The sequence below is a fragment of the Sinohyriopsis cumingii genome, chromosome 14, assembly GCF_028554795.1.
Source record: "Sinohyriopsis cumingii isolate HCF-2022 chromosome 14, ASM2855479v2, whole genome shotgun sequence".
Lineage (NCBI taxonomy): Eukaryota > Metazoa > Mollusca > Bivalvia > Unionida > Unionidae > Sinohyriopsis > Sinohyriopsis cumingii.
Window position 1 is genome coordinate 122,226,225 of NC_142974.1, and position 22,111 is coordinate 122,248,335.

General features: G+C 36.2%; 1 protein-coding gene across 4 annotated transcripts in view; it reads left to right on the forward strand.

The window, feature by feature from the left end:
• The window catches only part of LOC149784736 (ciliary microtubule inner protein 5-like), a 49,109-nt gene that overhangs the window by 22,256 nt on the left and 4,742 nt on the right, over window positions 1-22,111 (forward strand). For 2 of the 4 annotated variants that reach the window (XM_089932763.1, XM_089932761.1), the window contains exons 2-3: window positions 14,830-14,988; window positions 15,811-15,850. In XM_089932763.1, the coding sequence (XP_089788889.1) occupies window positions 14,830-14,988; window positions 15,811-15,850 (199 nt within the window). Of the gene's footprint in view, window positions 1-7,173; window positions 7,316-11,973; window positions 12,325-14,829; window positions 14,989-15,810; window positions 15,851-22,111 lie in introns of those variants that run through there. The other 2 variants (XM_089932764.1, XM_089932762.1) reach the window with 2 other exon arrangements.

Sequence of the window (22,111 nt, forward strand, 5' to 3'; positions counted from 1 at the left end):
TATAGCCACCCATTTTGTAATTCATTTAGTACAGTGTGCCCTGTGTGTGTGTGTGTGTGTGTGTGTGTGTGTGTGTGTGTTGCCGATGGTGGGGCGGGAGACATGTTGTATAGTATGCAAGTCAAAATGGTGACGTTTTCATGATAATGTCTTTTTTTGCTTGCATCATATTTCGGATGATTTTCTGGTCCGGATTCCATGACTCGAACTGATTGATGATCACAAAACTGGGTTATCATTTGAGACTTAACTTCCATTATGAGTCAATCAAAAGAGACTTATCAGCACTAAAACTCCTATCGTATTGACTGACAAAGCCACTTTCGTACTGAGTGACACAAAACTCCTTTCTTCTTGGGTGACAATACCACTTATTTCTTGGGAGCCACAAAACCCCTTTCATATTGGGTGACACAAAACCCTTCTCCTATTGGCTGACACAAGACACCTTTATCATTGGTTGACACAAAACCCCTTTCTTATTGGGTGACACAAAAGAACATATAGAACACAACTCGAACCAAACAGCTATATAACTTCTGCACTTCAATCATGTAAAAGGACTGAAAAAAATTAGCTGTATTATATTTAACCCATCAAATAATATACTAGTTTTAAACATTGATACATGCTTGTGAAATTGGACCCTGCTTTAAGACATGTAGGTGATATTGGGACCCTTTCTGAGATGTATAGGTCATAATGGGCCCTGCTTTAAGACACGTAGTTCATACCGGGCCCGGTTTAAAACATATTGGTGAAACTGACCCCCCCCCCCTTAAAACGTCCTTGTGATAGTTGGCTCAGCCTTGTGACATGATGGTGACATGATGTTGACATTGGTCTCTCTTTAACACATGTCGCTGATATTGTCTCCTGTTTTAATGCATGTATATAAAACAAAGCCTTCCTTTAAAATATTTTGCTGAAACTGCAAAAAGGTTAAGGTCACATTTCATCCTTAAACTCAGGCAGTTTCGTTGATTCACATAATCTCGGTACAAATCTTCTTGGAATGTTCTTTTTTTTTTTCTTTCTTGATGGAACATTATATAAGATAGTGTCCATTGCTTCATGTTGGCTTTGCTTGCTTCATCTATAGTTCCCTAATAGGTTCCACTCCGGAGTGTACTGAAATGATTTCTTCATTACAATGCTATCTAAACAGACAGCCTTTAACTATACGTGCACCTTTTATTTACCGAACACTTTTGAACTTCACCGATAGCCTGAAGTACATCGACATCATTTACCTACAGCGACACACTTTATTTACACCGACACCACTTATTTAAACCGACAGCGCAAGCAACATAGTTTTATAACTTTGTGCTAAATTTGCACTCGGGTGGTATTTCACGAGAAATGCGTTATTGCACGATAATTGTTGTTACAGAAAAGAAAACAAAAATTAACAAATCACATGAAAGATCATCAGTGGAACTATTGTACTAGGGAATGCAACATATTTATACATCATAGAGTTTAGAGCCGTAGAGGACTGGCACATCATATTTGGTTGTACCCTAGTCCGAGTTTCATCTGATCCTTGCCATCCCGTATTTTATACTTGGACATTTATGTTGTTGTGTGGGGCCAGAGTCCACTGCCTACATAAACGTTGGAATTCGCCGGCGAGAAAGCGGCTACCTTATGCCGACATCAAATGGTGTCGGCGAATTCCAACTTTTTGATAGGCAGAGGACTCTAACCTACACATCAACATAAATGCCCAAATATCAAAAAGGGGGTGGCAAAGGTCAGAGGAAACTCTGACTAGTTGTACCCCTCCTACCAAACACATGTAATAAAGGTTAAAGGCATCAATTAATACAAAAAATGCACAAGACATATCCATTTAATGCATCAATTTATACTTATTAACCTAACTGGCGCCAGGGGGTCCCAAATGCTGTCGACTTGCTGACCTTTTAAAAGCAAACGGGAGTTTCTTTAATAATACGATAGCCATCTTTCTATGTGCGAGTCTATGTTCTGAAGCAACAGATTTGATGTAGTTCGCAGTCTTTAATCATCTCAATTATTCCATAAATTTAGGAGTTAATTCTTTCTGAACACATGCATGTAAGAATGCTTCCTTTTTATTTGAAGAATTTGTTTTTGAAATATTAATACTAGACATTGGAAAGATTGACGCAGACGACATAGTTTTCACCAAAAAGGGACTGTTCAAGAAACCAGAAAAAGACAGTGAGCAGTATATCTACTTGTTTACATTGAGAGCTTCCATTTTGATTGAAACGCCAAAAAGTTGACAGTGTAATTAGTTACATGGATTCTCAAGCTGCCGCTACGGGAGAGATACAGCCGCTGCGCTCGCTCTCCCATTAGTTACATTTTGTAGACAACGACAAACAAAAAGCATGACACAACAAGACTAGCAATAAGTTTCGATAATAACTGTTTTCTTCAAATAGGTGTTCTCTTCATTGTGAAGCATTTTGTGAATAGTTTATCATTTATATAGTTATTGTTATATAGCTTTTGTTTAAAGGAGCACGGATACTCAACCCCTTCAATGTACAGCTTAAATGAGCAAGGATACTCAACCCCTTCAATGTACAGTTTAAATGAGCATGGATGCCCAAACTCTTCAATGTACAGTTTAAATGAGCACGGAATCTCAGCCCCTTCAATGTACAGTTTAAATGGACACGGATAATCAACCTCTTCACTGTACAGTTTAAATCAGCACCGACATTCAACCACTTCATTGTAAATTTTTAATGAGTATGGACAACTGAGCCCCTTCATTGTGCATTTTAAATGGACACAGATACTCAACCCCTTCAATGCACAGTGTAAATGAGCACGGATACTCGGTCCCCTCAATGTGTAGAAATAGCGTCTAGACGTGCTCCACATGAATCATATTAATAGGCACTAAATATATGACTTTTCTCAGAGTAATGCGAGTCTAAAGGGAGCAATCCTACTCTTGCCGTATGTCAGTCAATAATGGCAAGTTATGTGTACATGACGTCCTTTGACGTTCTTTGGTAAACAAGGCACATAGACAGTATATGTAATTCGATCAGAACATCGCTCGCACATTTCCGTCAAGCAGAGAAATAACCTAAGAGGCAATTGTAGGAATACACATTATTTGATGTGTTTGGTGATTCGCCTTTGGCGGAGTGCACCCGCTATGTTACTACAGCAACGACTGACACTATTCCGATTGTAATTGTATCTCATTCCACCACCATCTTGTGCCATGTAAACAAAAATAGTTCAGAATATTGTTTACTGTGACTACGAATTACACTCAAGGTTTCTTTATCGTCTTGATGGAAACCGTCGAGGAAGTTCCGATTGATATGCATTGGCGATTACTATGGCATTATCTTAGTTTATTTTTAAATAAGTGGCGGGTTGGCTCGAGAGTGTTCCCCTCTATCAACTGCTATGACCTGACGTACCTGATTATGACAACAGCGTATAACACATTCACGAGGTCATTATTTCAACCGTTTCTGGCCGATTGAAATTAAATCTGCTGTGTGTACGTATATGTTCAGTTGTCAGGCATTCCGATTAGTCTAGTACCTTGACCTTTACCCCAATCTTTCAAGGTTCCAATGACGTCAGGCAGTGGCCAACAACAGCAGCAGCAATAATAATAATAATAATAACAATTTTCAAGGGTAGTACATTTGGTTATCGAATGATAGAATAGTAAAACATGTATGGGGTGTATATATATCAATGTAACTTTACTTACCACGGTATCTGATAAATTGACATGTAATAGTAAAACACACACACACACACACACACACACACACACACACAGGTCCGATTCAGCATACACATTTCCTGGCTAGCAAACCTACAAGTCAATCGCCAAGGAGACAAAATGTTTCAGTGTTTTTCAAAGTGACATGCTTCACGCATGACATGATATGAAACAAGGTACGAGTAGAATGAAGGCGATGGTACCAGACAATTCTGTCGAGAGGTTAAAATAACCTAACATCGACAGAGTTCACCTGGTGCATTTCAGTGATGTTCTTATGTTGGGGACTTACTTTCCGTATCACACGAGCATTCGCCGTGTAAGTCCGAATGGTAATAGAACATTGCAAGAACCGACCCCGATGTCGCTCATATATTTTTTTTAAGTTCGTGTGTTTGTTCCTGCAATTTCATTAGACACAGTTAAATCATATCTTGTTTGAACAATGAAATGTCTTAAAACCAGACTTGGAATCGTAGACGCTGTAAAACTTTCCTGAGCATTCGGCTCGGCTCGTCCACTTGTTCGAATGTGTGTTGATGTCCTGTATATGAAGTTCACCAAAATTAATTCTTACTAATTATAGCACATTTCATGGCTAACGTTACATCCGGGGCTCATTTTTATTACGTCATCAGGTACGAGACCGTTTTGGTTTCTAGGATTTAGAACCGAAAACATAACTGCTCGTGAAATGTGTGTGTGTGTGTGTATATATATATATATATGTTTAACCCGTGAGATAATTGTATTTGTTCATATTTATTTTTAACCCAATAAATACCTTTTTTGGATAATGTGATGCCATGGAAAATCCTGGAAGAATGCGGTTTTATATAGGAAATTTTAACCTTGTTGAGGATTTTAACATGATTTACGTACATTCGGATGGGCTTAGTTTCAAAACATTTAGAAATACCGTTGGGTATCATGTATGTCCGTCCGTTCATTCGTTATCCAGCATGTCACTAACACAAATCATTCTTTAACTGGCGGGTTGAAATGTATCACGCTTCGTAAGTTTCGAACCTCCTTAAGAAGGAATGAGATGATGGGTCCAAGGCCAAACATACCAACAATTTTAATTACAGTGACGTTTGACACCAATATTTTGTCCACCAAACACGTATATAAACGATATCTGGTTATGACGTCCGGGTCGCTGTCCAAAGGGGAGGAGGTGGCGTGCAAGGAGGACCGTAATGATAGAGGCTCTGAACGATGGTGTTTCAGATCAAGAATTATATAATATAAATCTTGGAGATTTTGAAAAGAACAGTCACGGAAGACGTTCAACTTTTTAGTTACAATTTTCTGTGGTTTATCATCATTCTGTTACGATCAATATTTCCTTTTATATGAAACAGTGAGAGTATACTACTACTACTACTACTAATAATAATAATAATAGTGAATATAAAAATAGATCAGTTAATCTAAGCAAAAGTGCTCGTGATGAAAGCGATTGTGTCGAGTGAAAATTAAACTTTGCGTCAGCAATCCTTGTTGCAATTCCCAATTTATACTCCATGTTAGATTTTCTTTTCCAATCGTATTACCCTCTTGATATTTTGCAAATATTTAATTTGAACACCAGAGTACCTGACAACAGTTTTATCTTATCTCTGTTCATGGAGAAAAATCTGTGTGCATTTTTAAATCAGTGCTACTCAACCCCACCCCCCATCCCCGCCGCAGCCATTCGTTCTTCTCTCTCTATCTCTAAATAACCATGCACGTCTTCTAGACGGTGCCAATTTAATCTCTATGTAATCTATCCATACGAATGTGTTATCATTCTAAAACTCGTCAAATATACATTTTGATTTCATTAACGTTGGAAATTAAACTTTTCACAATCCCTGTGTAAGTTTGATTTGGTCTGGAAAGATAAGTGGGGCAAATTGCAAGAAGCATTATGCGTATTTGTTGTATCTAGCGCCGCATGGTCGCTAAATCCGAACACTTTGGACACCTTTTGTATCACTTCTTTGCACATGCCAATATGTAATTCTGGTGCCAGCAGAAAACGGATGCGATGGCAAATTCGAGTAAACAATTTATATTTGATGTTACATTCTTTAATAAGTGGAATTAACAGTTGCTACTTTACTTCATCTGGAGATAAATGTCGATTCGACACTGCATACTTCATTTAAGACACTGTGTAAAAATGTGTACGCTACCTGCGCCAAAAAAAGTCGTTGTGGATAGCATTTTCTCATAACTATAATAATTTTTTGAATATAGTAGAGTGAAGCTGCTTTCAAGCACATGAAACAAAATCAACTTCTTTATCTCATGATGACAATGACGAAAACGATGATGATGACTACGAATAAGATTACGAAGATTATATAAACAGAAGATCTGATTGGACTCGGCAACTTGTTCTATTTCATTCGAATCACGGAGCAGCGATAGCATAGTAAGATGAACGTCGTACTCGTAATAGAAGGGTCGCGGGCTCGATACCCACCCATGCCAGTCTTAGTCATCTGCCTCGGTACATCCTTTGGAAATGCACTTAGCTCTCGTTTACTGGGCATAATATATCATGTTATGTTAAAAGTGCTTTAAAAAAAAACAAAAAACAAAAAAAAAAACAATACCGCCCCATCCCGACCCCAATTCATTTCAAATCTAAATGTAATCCTATGGCTTACATTGTTCTAGATCTTTACTGATTTTCTGAAATCCGTAAGTGAACGGAAACATATTCAGTGGCTGGCCAAAATTACATAAATAGAAATAGAATAACAGAAAGACAGACATACTTTAAACAGACATACATAAAGACTCGTCGAAAATTTAACATTAATTGTCTTAGAAGGCTGAATACTATAAAGAATGAATAAGTATTTCATGACAAACTTTGGCTTAGTGAAGGCTATTCCATCAGACAATGGATCTCTCCTGTAGCACCTTCAGAAATAATTCAGTGACTGGCTGATTAAGTCCTGTTTTCAAACTTCCTGACATCGATTTTAATTGATGCAGACAAGAAAAGCTGATTTACTCTGTTTTTCATCAATATTTAATGATTATTTTACCCCGATCAATAAAATATACTTTATTCTACCTAGCAACCAACCCGATCAATAAGATGTATTTTATTCTACCTAGAAACCGACTCCGAATAAAGATACGAAATAACAAATGCTCTTACTTTCATGCAATTAAATTTTGATGCGAAGGATTTGCAGGGGGGGGGGGGAGACAGAGAGAGACAGAGGCAAAGAGACAGAGAGATTCATAGTTTAAAGTGTGGCGATTTTTTGTTATTATTATTATTATTATATGCATCCATATAATTCTGCCATACGTAGCGATTTCGATGACAACGGGTGCTGACACGGTACAGCATTCTACCGGGTGATATCAGCGGATAGGAAGGCAATAAGGACTGTGATTTATTGCTCCTCGTTTGCAATGCTATCTGAGTGTAGTTAAACATCTGTCACATTACTGCCCGATACGGGAGATACGCATCTACACTCCTCTGATCACAGACGTTTGAGAATACGTACCAAGATAAATGGGACAAAATAGAAAGTAGGTTGTGCAGTATTTATTTATTTATTATTTATTTATTTATTTGTTTAGTAATGCTTGTGATTGTCTCGTGAAGATTTGTGATTTTAGTTTTTTTCAGGGCAAAATCATGAAACGTAATCAATGGATCTTGAAACGTTTCTTATATGGCTTAACTTCGAGAATGGACAGTATAACGTGCTTAGAATGGCCAATATTCTCAGCTTCTAAATGTGAGCTATACGTATTTTAAATGGAATAGGAGTGGCTGAAACTCCATCCTAACCCATCACTCTAGCAGCCCCAGGGAGTATATCTAAATATGTGAGGAACGTTGCTGTGTAAATCACCACCTAATTTTTTTTCCTTCTTCAGCAAAATGAAGAATGTAATTAAAATTTTAGGACAAGCAGACTGTGCCATGTAGACATAATTATACAATTCACGTTATCGCCGATATTATCGACTCGTAAGTTATTTATATGTCACATTGTTATTAATATTATCGACTATGAAGTCGTTTATCTTTCACATTCGATTTGATGCATGGATGGGTGATTCATTACATGAATCTATTGTTTTAATCAAATTGATTTAGACTGATATTTCAATAGGTGACCAATGAGCATAACCGACTTATCAAAATGATTTCTCTTATTGGAAACCAGGCTTCCATCTTGTAATTCAAGATATGGGCTCGATTTATTCACATATCGTGCTAGCATAGAAAACATGGTACCAGTATTAGATGTTGTATTGTTGTGTATGCCAGAAAATGGCAAGAAAGTTGGAATTCTGACTTAAAATTTGTCTCCAGTATATTCGTCTGAATTTATACCATTAAATTTATATCATAATGAATAGAACATCAGTTTTACTTTTCTGCTCCGCATGTTTTTGTTTTATTTTTGTGTTTTGTGCTTTAGGCTAGTTCCTCCTTTTCGAGGTTGGGAGTTGGTAACAAAACTATATTTAATGCAAAATAATGTTAGTTAAGGAGAAATTTGTATATATTCGATATTTTAGAACGTTTGGTCACGTGCAACTCATAAGAATAAGACCAAAAAGGTTTTAAATCTAACACCTAAAATGGTACTGACTACATAACGCATCAAACTTTCACATCACCAAAACACATATAGGAATCGATAAATAAGGAATTAAAATGTATAATGCTTCCAAAGTGAATATTAAAATTTGTGTATGATGGGACCTGGTCCAGCTGGTTTGAAGCGCGAAGTGTTCAAAGTTCTGACGTCTGCTGTACCAGTAGTGGTGTTCGGATACATCAAAAATATAAAATCTTCTTGTTTGTTGATTGTTTGTAAATAACTCATCCATTTTCTAATTTATTGTATACTGGTGGTAATCAAGCAGTTTTTGCTATGTGCCAAAGTGAATATTAAAATTTGTGTATGATGGGACCTGGTCCAGCTGGTTTGAAGCGCGAAGTGTTCAAAGTTCTGACGTCTGCTGTACCAGTAGTGGTGTTCGGATACATCAAAAATATAAAATCTTCTTGTTTGTTGATTGTTTGTAAATAACTCATCCATTTTCTAATTTATTGTATACTGGTGGTAATCAAGCAGTTTTTGCTATGTACCAACATTTTTCAAAAACACTTGGGACAGACTTGGAACCTTCTGCACACTCGTGTTTCAGAAAATGTATACAAATAGCAAAACCGAGTATTCTGTAATGTTTATACTTCTCGGTACTAAATAATATTACATAGTAAGCACTAACAAGTTAAAGTCACGTGGCAAGTTGTATTTTTTGTAAGCTGTGTTGCCAAAATAATTCGTTCCAGTTGTGAACATCTGAATGTGCTTAAATTGTGCGTGGAATAATGTGGTGCAGAACAGTTTGCCATCTTGAATTTGTTCTTAAATGTTTCTTTACGGAATATTTCAAACAATTATGTACGCATATTTCAAATAATTATTTGAGCTAAATATATGTTCATTCATATGTTGTGTTTATTCTGGATGCATTTCGTATACGACAAAATGCTGTCGTATTTGTAATGCAAGCAGGAAGTACCTATGGAAACCAAACTACCAATTAATCAATGACCTAAATTACCCAACAAACCAAGGCATGGTCGGATGAAAAAATAAACAAATCAATTCAGAAAAAAAAACATCTGATTAAGAGCAAGAGGCCGCAGTAAGGTAAAAATAAATAAAAAAGGAGAAATATAACTGTTTAAACATTCCATATTTTTAGAATAGTTAGTTTATGCTCCACTGTTTATAATGACCGAGGGCCGAGGTGGAAAAAAAAAACGGTCGGTTGAAACATATGCTATACACGAATTGACGGAGCATATTTAATGAATCGTATAATGCAAGGCATATCAAGAACGTGTTTTTCTATTGGTCAGTGATGTGGCCAGTTTAGTAGTCAAGTTTGTGGTCAATCTAGTGTCCAATCTTGTGGAGAACCGAGCAGCGTACTCATTACCCTCCCTATAAACCCAAATAATACTGACAGGTGGTAAAAGGTCTTCGTTAGTCAGTTATCTCCCGATAAAATGGCGGCACAGGAAAAGCAGTTCATATCATTCGGACTAACAATAATCCTAACCTACTGCAACGTTGAAGAGACAAACATTGCTTTCATTTTTATTATTTTACAGTAAATGAAAGTAAATCTTGTGCTAATAATAGTCACAGTATTTTCTTTTTTAAATTTGACTTCCTGTCTTTCTTTAATTAAATCTATGTATGGTAAGGAACGGTTTTATTTAGAAAGAACGTAGGCAAGTATCCTGTCCTTGCCCTCAGTATAGTTTTAAAATCAAGAATTTTATTTTCATGTATGTAGGTCTCATTTTTATATGGGAAATGATCTCACAATTAATAAATATAAAAGATCAAACGGTTTGTAAATCATATGTGTTTTTAATTTGAACATCAGTCGTGTGATGTTATACCACCACAAATTAATTTTTTTCTTCATTTTGAAATTACTTTTTTTTTAATTAACCAATAACGGTATCAAGCAATTAATTTCAAAAGCTTGATTTAAAAATTATTTTTTATGCCACCCAGCAAGTGGCACGATCTTCAAGCATTAATTAAAAAAGTTGTGTTTCTTTATGCAGACCATGATGACGGGTAACGGTGGAAATGATGGCACAATTATTTTTTAAAAAATGGTTCTACAAATGTATACAGTTTTTTTTAAAATTGTGGTTTAACAATGAAACATTCGTAAGGAAACACTTTCAGATTAATTTGGAAACAATTACGAAAGTCCTGAGGTAAATATTTCTTAATGATTTTTACGTCAGGGAAAAGAAAAAACCGCCCAGTACAACTTGACAGAATAAATTAATTTTCATAACACTAGATTAACTTGATGAAACGTATTGCAATTTAAATTCAGACGAGTCCATTTTAGTGTCATCACTAGAAATAATAATAGTAATAATAATGATAACAATGATAAAATTAGATGATTACGATGACGATAGAGATGTTATTGAATGCATGGCTAAACGTTTTCATTAATGCTATAAAAATACCAGATATTAAATATAGAATGTTTCTACGTAACGATGATTGCAACAGAACGTGAAACAATTCGTAGCTGATTTTTCTCATTTTAATAGGTTTTCATCTATTGCATGTAAACATCGTAATAATACAAGTTTTAAAGCAGAAAGGAACCATTTAAATTCACGACTTTAGTGTCGTTCAAGTAAGGGGAAATAATAAACCCCAGTATACGTATTAATTCTCATTGAAACATTGTCTATATTTGTCACGGAAGTTTATACAAATATGCTTTACCTTCACAGCAAATTACTGCACGGCAAATAAGTTTCTTCTTAAAGAAAACAAGTACTGAAACAAAGACAGAGGCGTACAAAACGCACACAAAGGGATTTGTTGGACCCGGGTTTACTGGTGGCGCTTCATGTCGGATTCTAAGTAAAGCGGCTGACTTTGATGGCACGTTGGGTGTACAGCCTCATCTGTCAGTCATCTGTGTTAGGTAGTCTGAAAATGCTGTTGTAAATTTCTGGCGAGGAGCTAAGGAACGTCTCAAAAGGAAGTTTTCTTTGCGTTGGAATAGATGACTGATTAATTGTTTGGTCGTCTTTTTCGGTTGTTTTTTTTTATTTCTGCAGTAATCATGGCAAAATATGATCCGAGAAGAAACGAGAAATTTGGGCTAGCTATAACGAAACCTGCTTTTATTACGAATCTTCGTGAATAATAAACTTTTATTAACCCGATGAGTGTGCGTGTGTGTGTGTGTGTGTGTGTGTGTGTGAGAGAGAGAGACAGCGCACTTTATTGTAAAGAACATGCATAATGAATCCTGAACAGTTTATTGTAACGAGGACTATTCGTTATGCACTACGTCTTGCATGCTGTCACATTTTAACGTTATACGTAAATACCATGGATGGGGCGATAAGCAGTACTTGTCAGTAATATACAATTCAGACTTAAAAGCTCCTCAAACACAAATATATACTATCACCCTGTTCAAACCTCAATATTTTAACACGGCCGCTAATAAATTCTACTCATGTTTCATTTATGTCGGTGAATTGCACTGTCGTCTGCTTGTGTGTCGAAATATATTGCTTTCCCTTGTCGTTTTTTCCCTCGGCACTGTATGAACCGAAATCATTATTTACTGAGTCGCTGATCAATCGTACTCAGGTTTCAACCTGTCGAGTTCTGCCGATACAACACTATCTATGTAAATTCCGGAGAATAAAATAACCGGGTAAATGTGTGTGTAATTCTACCATGGGAGAGAGCTATTTTTATCGCCCTATGTAGATGACGTCTTAACACCCCGGACATATTCGAACGATACAACACTGCGAGGGGAAAATAAATACTCCGGAAATATTGGATTTTTGTGGCCTGGAAATATCAATTAAGAGGAAGATAGCAGTGAATGTGGAATTTAGGTCTATGTGAAAACGTTTGTAGTGCCTGACTGTCGTTAGATATGGAGAAACAGACGGGGGGTTTACTGTTTAGTTACTTTAACAAAAGGTAGGTTGCTTAGTAGATATTGGCAATTCTCTATAATGTGCTCTCTCTCTCTCTTTCTAACCCCCCCCCCCTCAAAGATCAAATATAGTTTTTTAATTATGGGATAGATATTGATATCTATATCGTGATAGTGTTCAAGAACATTGCTTTCCCTGGATACGTCACGGTAGTAGCTGATGTAAATATTTACTCTATCGTAGCCTTTTGTTATAGAGGTGTCTTCTCACGCAACCATCTGTTCAAGTAGATTTTTCTCGATTAGCTTTTTTTCTTCTTTCTATTCCCGATTTCTTAATAAATCACCCTGATAGTTCTGAGGGCTCATTTTCAAATTGTTATTATAATTTTTATCCACGAGATATTGCATGTGTTTTATATTTATTGCCCCCCCCCCCTTTTTCCCCCCTTTTCAATCGTATCTCTGTTCTTCTTCTCCTTTTGAATTAATAGCTAAAAGGTATATTACTATATATTGTAGAAAAGTCTGACGCTAATCAATATTTTCCAAGTGATATTTAATAAATGTAGCCTATTTTAACCACGTATAAATCGCATCGGGATACAGCACAGACCCAATTCTGATTTCCCCTAAAAGAACCATCGAACAAGTGTGTGTGTGTGGGTGTGTGTGTGTGTGTGTGTGTGTGTGTGTGTGTGTGTGATTTGGATTTTTAACGTAGCTTTAACACGTTTACAGTCATATTGCTACGATGTCTGCAGTGTGGCAGTTTATTATGATGTCTAGCACTGGGGCATCATGCCCCAGACATGTAGCATGATGTCCCACCCAGTCACATTATCCTGACACCAGGCCGACCAGTCCTAACACTAACCTCTTAATGATGAGCGCCTAGTGAGGCAGTTGTTTATAAGTCTTTCGGATGACTCGACCAGGGTTCGAACCCACGACCTCCCCCATCGGAGGCGGACGATATAACCACCTGGTCACCGGAGTGGTCATCGAACAAGGGAATGAACAGATAAACAAACAAATTAAGAAACGAAAGGAAGTAACGGTTTTATTTATTTCTTCGAGCTGAATAAAAACGGAAATCCTCACGTCAAATACGAATGTGTTTAGACGAATATGAATAGATTATATTCCTATAGAAAACATGAAGGTATTAAACATGAATACATTATTTCCCAGTTAACTTATCTCTATCAAAGATTAAAACTATATTGAATAATTCTTACATAATTTAAGGAAAACGTTTAATCAGGCATACTGCAAAATATATTTTGTGTTGACAAAATTCGTGTAATGTTTAGCCGCCTTTTAGTATACGTTTCTGCAACTGCAAACTTGTCGTGACCTTTTAACTTAGGCTGAATACATTTTTCATTGCTTCGTTGTCATTGCTTTGAGATTAGTATGTTTTTAGGTATATATAACCCTTTATCATAAGCCTTGCATGGCATTTAATGTATTAATACACATTAGTCTAAAGTGTATAGTTTGTTGTAATACTTTTTTTTATTATCCCAGACGCATTAAGGTGCCATGGCCTGAGGTTTTGAATTTACCCTTAAAAATTCATGTCAACATAAATATGAAATATTCATAACAGTGGACCAAAACTACTAGGTCATTGTAAACGTAGTATATTAACTGTTATTAAAATATGTCAGAAATTTAATTTTATAAATTTATTTTTGGGTGGTGGTGGTGGCTGCGTCTGTTTCATCAACCCACCTATCTAGTCATTGCCTATTGTATTTCACATTCTTATTTGTGGATTTGCAGTTTTCTGTCCCTGAACACATGTATTCCCACACGCCTTTCCCGTTTCGGCATAAACTTCTTCACATTTCTGTTTTAAATTTTGATTTTCCATTGTCATTGTTGTTGTCGTCTATTATTATTATTATTTTTATTATTATCGTCGTCATCATTGCTATCGTCGTTTCCTTCTTCTCTATTGTCAGCGGTCTTTAGAACTTTTCGCTTGTGCTCCGACAAACGCTTAAATAGCAGCCCGTGTATCATCGCCATATTTTTCTTACTTTTCTCAGTACTACAGCGTAATGACGTTGACGTCACTAATAACTGACGTAACGTTTCTGATTAATGATAGCAACGATAAGCTTTGACGTTTCATGCATTGCCTAACAACGGCGTCCTTGGAGACTGCACATATTTTATTTTGCTGTTAATCGATCGGGAATTGGAGAGCTAAAGCAATTAACCTGGCTGAGAATATCGCAAAATCGGTTTTCTATTTTCAAACATAACATCAGAACCTATCCGGATATTGGTTACCGTAAAACAGTTTTCCTAATTGGAACAACAACTTTTGAATTTCGCAGTGATAAATAATTCACATGGTGATGTAAAATCATGGTTTTCAGAATCAACATTAATGATAAAACTTGCCTGTAATGGCATCTCTGAGGATTCAAAATTGTATGCGATTTTGTATTTGTTATGAAGAGAAAACATTCGACAACTTCAAAAGGTTCGTATTTTTTCATACCTTCTTACCTCCTTCCTCCTCGCCGCAGTGCTTACCATGAGAACTGTATACCCGCCACCCAGAGGGTCACAGCCCCACCCGTAGAGACCAAAAGGCCAGACGGGGACTTCAGCAAGTGTGACAGGGTCACTCTCGACAAGATATGGAAACAGAGTGTAGACGGCGAGAAACGATGTGTGAAAAACTGGTAAATACGAGTTGTTGTTTTTTCTCTTAAGTTTAATAACTTATATTGGAAAGTAAAACTCAGATTTTACTACCTCCCATTATCATAAAATATCGGTTCTTACCCGAGTCTTACCTGTTATCATTAGTACCGACAAACTTGATCTATGTGAACGATAATTTATTTCACAATACAGTTCGCTTTGCTGCCTGCAAAAAGTAAAATGACGTACATGTTGAATGCGACATTCACGTATGTTTGTGTATATTTCAATTAAAATATAAAGCAAAATCGAATTAATCCATAAGTTTAAGCTTAACCAGTTTGTACGTATCAGCACTTTTTTTTAATTATTGGAAAACATTATTTGGAATTTGATTTTATTTCATTGGCCTTTAAAATGAACAATATCGTTCAATTTACTGACTTTAACTATTTACACCCATTTTAATGTAAATTCAATTTAACACGATATGCTTTGAAGCAAATATATCCATAATTTTTCAGTTACGTCATCAATTATTTTTTTTTTAATCAGCGAGAACCCACTGTTTGAAATTAATGTTCTTGCTCAGTTAAAATCGTGATTTATTCAGTATTCATCTCTTCAGGTCCAAGGGTTATTATTTTAATAGTAATGACGGAGACATTCTCATAAAATGAAAATGCATTGTTTTAGGTGTATTTATTGCAAATACCAAGTTAACATTTATTTCCAAGGATAATCTTTCGAGAATAGCACAGTAAGAGTCAAGAATGTCAGATATTTTCACTAATCGGAAATCAGGATTTTATTCGTATGCTATAATCGTGAACAGAGTATTTCTGTTTTTTTGTTTCCAGGGAAACAAATTGGGGTTTTCTAGCTGATTTTGATTCCAAGGTAAGATCTGTTACATGATTACGCTTCTAACTCCTCAGTTTTCGATCCCCACCCCCCACTTTCGTCTGCTCGGGTACCGGAAGTAGGACTGTGCAAGTCCAGGCATATCCCACATGAAGTTGATGTGTAGTTCTGCATTCACCAAACGTTAAGAGCCTATCTTAGTTGTTACACTTGATCAATTTATATGCTGTATTTAAAGTAGACGGGACATTTTAGGCCAGACTTTTAGAATAACCGTTTATCTTCATAAAATATAAAAACGATGTTGACAAAATCTTCTGTCTCAGTCTCAATACATCGCTAACACCGATCACGCAGGTAATTGTAAATACGATCTTAAGTCACTCATTTAATGCATGACTGTGTTAATAATTCAAATACAAAAACGTTGAATAGAATTTATAATTGACACGTATATACATATCGTCACGTGTCAACATCAAGAAAAAGGAATGGCCACACTATGTAGGTATTAGTTTCTGCTGTGTACCTTTACCACATAGCAATGCCTCCTTGGTCTGACATTCAAAGAACCTTTTAAAGTGACCAGATTTTTCTTTATATAGAATCTACGGATCAAAGATGGTAAAATTAACCATAGTTTGAATCGTACGAGATTAAAGAGTGTTTTAATTTAGATCGTAAGTCAGTGTGTCGATTATATTTCAATTGAATATTTAAACGCAAATCTGATCCTGATAAATGTTCTTGGCTTTTTCCTATGTTATTTACAAAGTGGTGAGCGTATCCAGCGATAAATAAAATTAATATTTGTCCTGTGCTTAACTTCAAGAACGAAAGAATGTACCTCTATAGTTAGTAGTATTGTATGAAAGTATTTTTTCTTGTTATTCTGCAGTGGAGGGGGATTATGAGAATGCCGATATATCTTATTCAATATATTATATAAAGGTTTTATTCGGATATTTCACTCTATTTTAATTATTTATTTCCTCATTCCATGTACCGCGGGGTGCCATGTCCGTCCGTCCATCCCAGTTTAGCTAATTTAGAGGATTTTATTAGAAACAACGTGGCCTACACAAATGCAAACTTTGAAGACACCTTTCCATGTATATGCGACCTGCGCATTATTCACATGATTTTTGCACCGATATACATTGTATTATCTTTGCCAGCAAAATTATTGAATAAAACAAGTGATAAGGTAATTGAAAGCTGATTGACTTTATTACATTTCTACGCTATTTAAAGGAATTGTGCAAAATTTTCTCCTGGCTTTAAACTTTAGTCTAGTTTTTTGTATTAAAAAACAAACTTCATTAACATAAATTTCACATGGATAATTCGATAATGTAATATGCATATGTACATGACCTGATTAGATTTGTATGCTATTTATAGTTTAAAGCTTATTTAGTCATTTAGTCTTCGACTCAGATTTTTAGTCTCAGGGAGGGGTGTTGGTTGTTGTTGTTGTTGTGGGGGTTTAACGCCATTTTTCAGGACACGATAGGCTATACATGGCGGCCAGTATTAATGGTGGAGGAAGAACCCGGGAAAACCCCGGAAAGAACCACCGACCCACGAGAAGCTACTGGCAAACTTTCTCACATACCCACATTGGCTGAATCCGAGACTCGAACCGGCGCAGACAGAGGTGAGATGGCAGTGATCCGTAACGGAGAGCGCTTTAGACCACTTGGCCACTCGGGGCTCCGGGAGGGGTGTTTGGGTTTTTCATCAAATTTATTACAATTATTCATTTAGCAATATAAATAATTTATCTCATGTCTGCAATCTTTCCATAAATGTAATCTGGCATTGTTTAAACTTGCCATTTATGCTGTCTTTTTGTTCTCGGATTAGGAAATTCGTTTGCTTTTGAAATACAAAGTTAAATTTTATTTTCATGAAAATGTAAAATTTATACATGAAAAAGAGCTATAGTTTTGTTTATTTGTACTCCATGCATAAATTAAAGTTCACTTGATAATAATACTAAATATAAATTCACTTTCAGATGAAAGAGGTGGGTAAGATCCCGGACTGTAAATCAATAACTGCTTTTGTAATTCGGGTATTCATTGGCATGGAATTAATTGAAAACGTGTGTAAAAATGCTTTATACATTTGGATTTTATGCTAACATTCTGAGATTGTATCTAATCAAATAGTAAATGAAAAGTAAGTAAGTAAGTAAATAAATAAATAAATAAATAACGCTGAAGCCAAGTAAGGTAAGTTTGATGGAAGACTGTTAAGTTTGTCCCTGTAACCAGTAAGCTCATACAGTCGATACACGTGATATGCGTGTGTTGATATAATATTGTAGTCAGTACTCGGTTGCTTATTTTAAATCTTTTCCTGACTTAAAAGTAACACTGCGATAACAAAATTGATTTTAGTTTTGTCATTTAAAATGTGTTTGTGACAGTTTTGTGTATTGGCTTTCTTTATTAGTGTTACGAATAACGGTTTAACTTGTTACGAATCTTTTGGTTACTAATAAATCGTATGTTAAGTCCAGACTTAAGATATTTTGATTGGTCAATTGTAAGTCAGACTTTAATTACAGCCAATCAAATCGCTGGATTTTAAAGTCAATTTTAATTCTGGACTTAAGTTTGGAGTGAAACTGAGGTACGGTCAGAAAATTTAAATATTATTGCACGTGTGACCAACCTAATGCACGAGAAATATTAAAGCGACGTGGTGTAACTAGACAATGCATTGTTTTCGGCTATTTTTGACTCTCGCCTGCTTGACAATTACGCTGGTTTCTCACTAGATGGCTCTGCCAGAGGTTGTAAAGTGTACCGTTTTATAAGAAGCCAATGTTATATTGGGTTATATTACATGGTTATATTACATTCGGTCTTGATAAATGATCCATGACAATACCGTGCTATATAAAGACCGCATTTTGCCGACGCACTTAATAGTGAGAGACCACTGTATTGATTGCATGTCTTTGTGTTGTGTTGTTTTGTTTTGAACTGCTTTTTAAATGGTGCTCTAATTTTGCTGATGTTGTTGGCAATATTGTCATAATCCGTCGTGGACTTGCCTAAAAAACAGATAGTATTTTATTCACGCTTATATAATTGTTTTTCACGGATAATTGTTGAATCAGATTAGTCAAATATGCAAACGTTTACATGCATTTTTTTATATACTCAGATTTAACATTTAAGTACTAATATTAATATAGTTGTATTGATTGTTAAAGACTTCCTGATATGGCTCTCAATACATTACTAAACGTAAAGGCGAGAAGCAACAGTGATACTAGTGCCCGACCTAAAACTGACCATGCCTACCCTTCATGTTATTGTCCCGTAGCACTAATAGGTCGCGTTCGCAAGAGGAGTTGCACAAAGACACATCTGAGCATCTAGTCAGACTTAAAACATTTATTAGAGAAACTTTCATAAGAAGGAACATATAGTAGCCGTTTGTTTGACTTCAAGAAAGCATATGACATCATATGTAAATGTTGTTGTTTTTGGTAAACGCCATTTTTTCAGCGCATGATAGTTACATGGCGGTCAATATAACTGTTGGAGGAAGAACCACGGAAAACCCCGGTAAGAGCCACCAACCCAACGGAAGCTACTGGCATGTTTTTTTCACATATCAACATTAGCCGAGTCCGATACACGAACCCACGCGGACAGAGGAGAGATGGCAGTGATTAGTAAAGGCGAGCGCTTTAGACCACTCGGTCATCTGGGACCCCATCAAATGGAAATACGACATAATGATGAATGGCCGATGACAAAAGGGTCAACTATACGTCTTTTTCTTCAAAAGTGTCAACGACAGATTTTTCAGAATGAAGGCATATACCATTCTTTCTGAACGCTGCCATCATAGCACGGGTATATATCGGGGTAACATATTTACACCCATTCTATTCAACATCAAAATTGGATACAAAGTGAAATGCCTTAATCTAGAAATTGACCTTTCATTGTTCACCAACAGCTTAAGGTCAACTACACAGGCCCGGCCATAGGGCAAGGCGGACGAGGCAACCACCTCGGGTCCGGCTCTTTTAGGCAATGAAATTTGTTTGCTTGGGGCCCCGCGATAGTCGCTTTCTGCCTTAGGCTCAGCATGCTGTCTTGGGCCCAGCACATCCTAGGGCAGGGCCTGCAACTACAGATTTCCTTTAACATAGTTCAGAAATGGTTAGCAGAAAATAAGTCCAATGTCCGAAGTGTAAAACAGTTTGTATGCACTTTTGCAGATTAATAAAATTCATAATTACCCAGAAACGTCCTTATGGTTCTTTTATTCCTGTCAGGGCTGGATCGGAGTGGCTGGTAGGGGGTGGGTTTCTGGGACTTCTGGACACCAGACTAGGACAACAACCACACACTCACACGCGCGCAGAGTCACTCTTCACTTTAAGTTTTACCATCGTTTCATTCTTGCGCACGTTTAATTGGTATCATGCACACTTTGAATAAATAGACACATAGACTTTTACCTTCGTGTCCTTTCGACAAAAGGCAGGGCCCTTTGGAACTTGTTTGTTTACTGGAACTGCTTTTCCTTACGCATTCGACCTCATTTAGAGGCAGTAAAATGATCAGTCTTGCAAATACAACAAATCTTTGTTATTCACAACTGTCACCTGGTTATTAAATTTTGCCATTACAAAATGTTCTCTAAACAGCCATCTCTTTTCTCAGAGTTGATATAGTAGAACATTAGTCTCATCACGTGGCCATACGTCTCTGTGCTCAAACGGTTCCAAAAATGGAGACAAGGTTCGTTGCTGCAACACACCACAACATCTCAATCCGGTTACTGGAAAAACCCTCCATTTTTACCCCGGAGAAATTATTGCCATACTAAACCATTTGATCTACATCGAAACCTCTCAACAATGATTCATTATCTTTCCTTTCCACACTAACTCCAGAAAGACCCTTATATATGACAACTCGTTAATATTCCTAATGTTACAGAAACATAATAGATTCGTGAAGTCTAGAACAAAAAAATATGATGTACTTACTGTACGCTGTTTATGTACACTGGCATTAAGAGAAACAAAAGGGCAGATACACTACAGTCACGTGCCTCTGAATGGAAGATGTCATATAGTGACTTGAAGTATTGTATAAATCAGCGTATTCGTAATACATGGCAACGTATGTGGAATGGGAACTACACAAACAAACTCAGGAAGATCCAAACTGTCAGTGAAGAGTGGCATATACATAACAAATCGTTCAGATGCAGAGGTATTGTGCCAGTCAAGTTTACACATACCTTTAGCAATGCATACCCGAGTGGATCTCCACCAGACTGCATACCTTCCTATTATCTACTGATATAGGAACAAATATTTGTCACACTGTGAGTCATTTTTCCTATGTGATTTCAAATAAGAAACTTTCTGACGATGAATCACCAGAGACTATTGATTGTAGAAAAAATGAAATTACAGATTTTAACCCTAAGATTTTTAGGGATATTATACTCTGTCGCATTTATTATTATTTGATATACCTTGCAAGTGTTTATAACATCTTCACCTTTTGAAATTTTGTCTTGTTGAACCACGTATTTGCGTTTCTGTGAAGTTTTTATATTTCTATATTGTGCTAACGTGTCGTCAAACACTATATATAAACAGATACGTACATACATACATACGTACGTAGGTACGTGCATGCATACATACATACATACATACATGCATACATACATACATACATACATACATACATACATACAGTTTAAACCATATTACACTATATATCTGTCATCTTTCTTTTATTCAAGTTAGTGACACAGTGACAGGAAAATGCGAAATTGTACTTAAAAGAAATGAACTCAGCACATGTTTGTACAAAATCAAATTATAATCAAAGTTATGCAGATGCACATGTCTAAGCTGATAAGATTCAAGTATCGTCGAGTAGGTGACGAACCTTTTAATAACTTTTCCAAAGACGACGGGCTTGAATAAGTCCTTGTTAGGGTACCCACGCGCGTGAGCGATGATAAATCCGTGGAATTAAAGTTGTCCTTACAGTAATCCATTTTTAAAATCTGTTGAAATGAGGAAATATAAATACCACAGTTGTCATCATCAATACGGACAGCACAACCATTTAATGTTCCTATTAATACGATTGTTTATTTACATACCGTAGAGACCAAGTTCACTCTGAACTTCATGAGCTTGAAATACTGAATTGTCCGTCCGCTTATTGCTTTTACTGAAGAAAGAAACGTGAACAAAATACATATGCCTACTGCCATTATTTATAT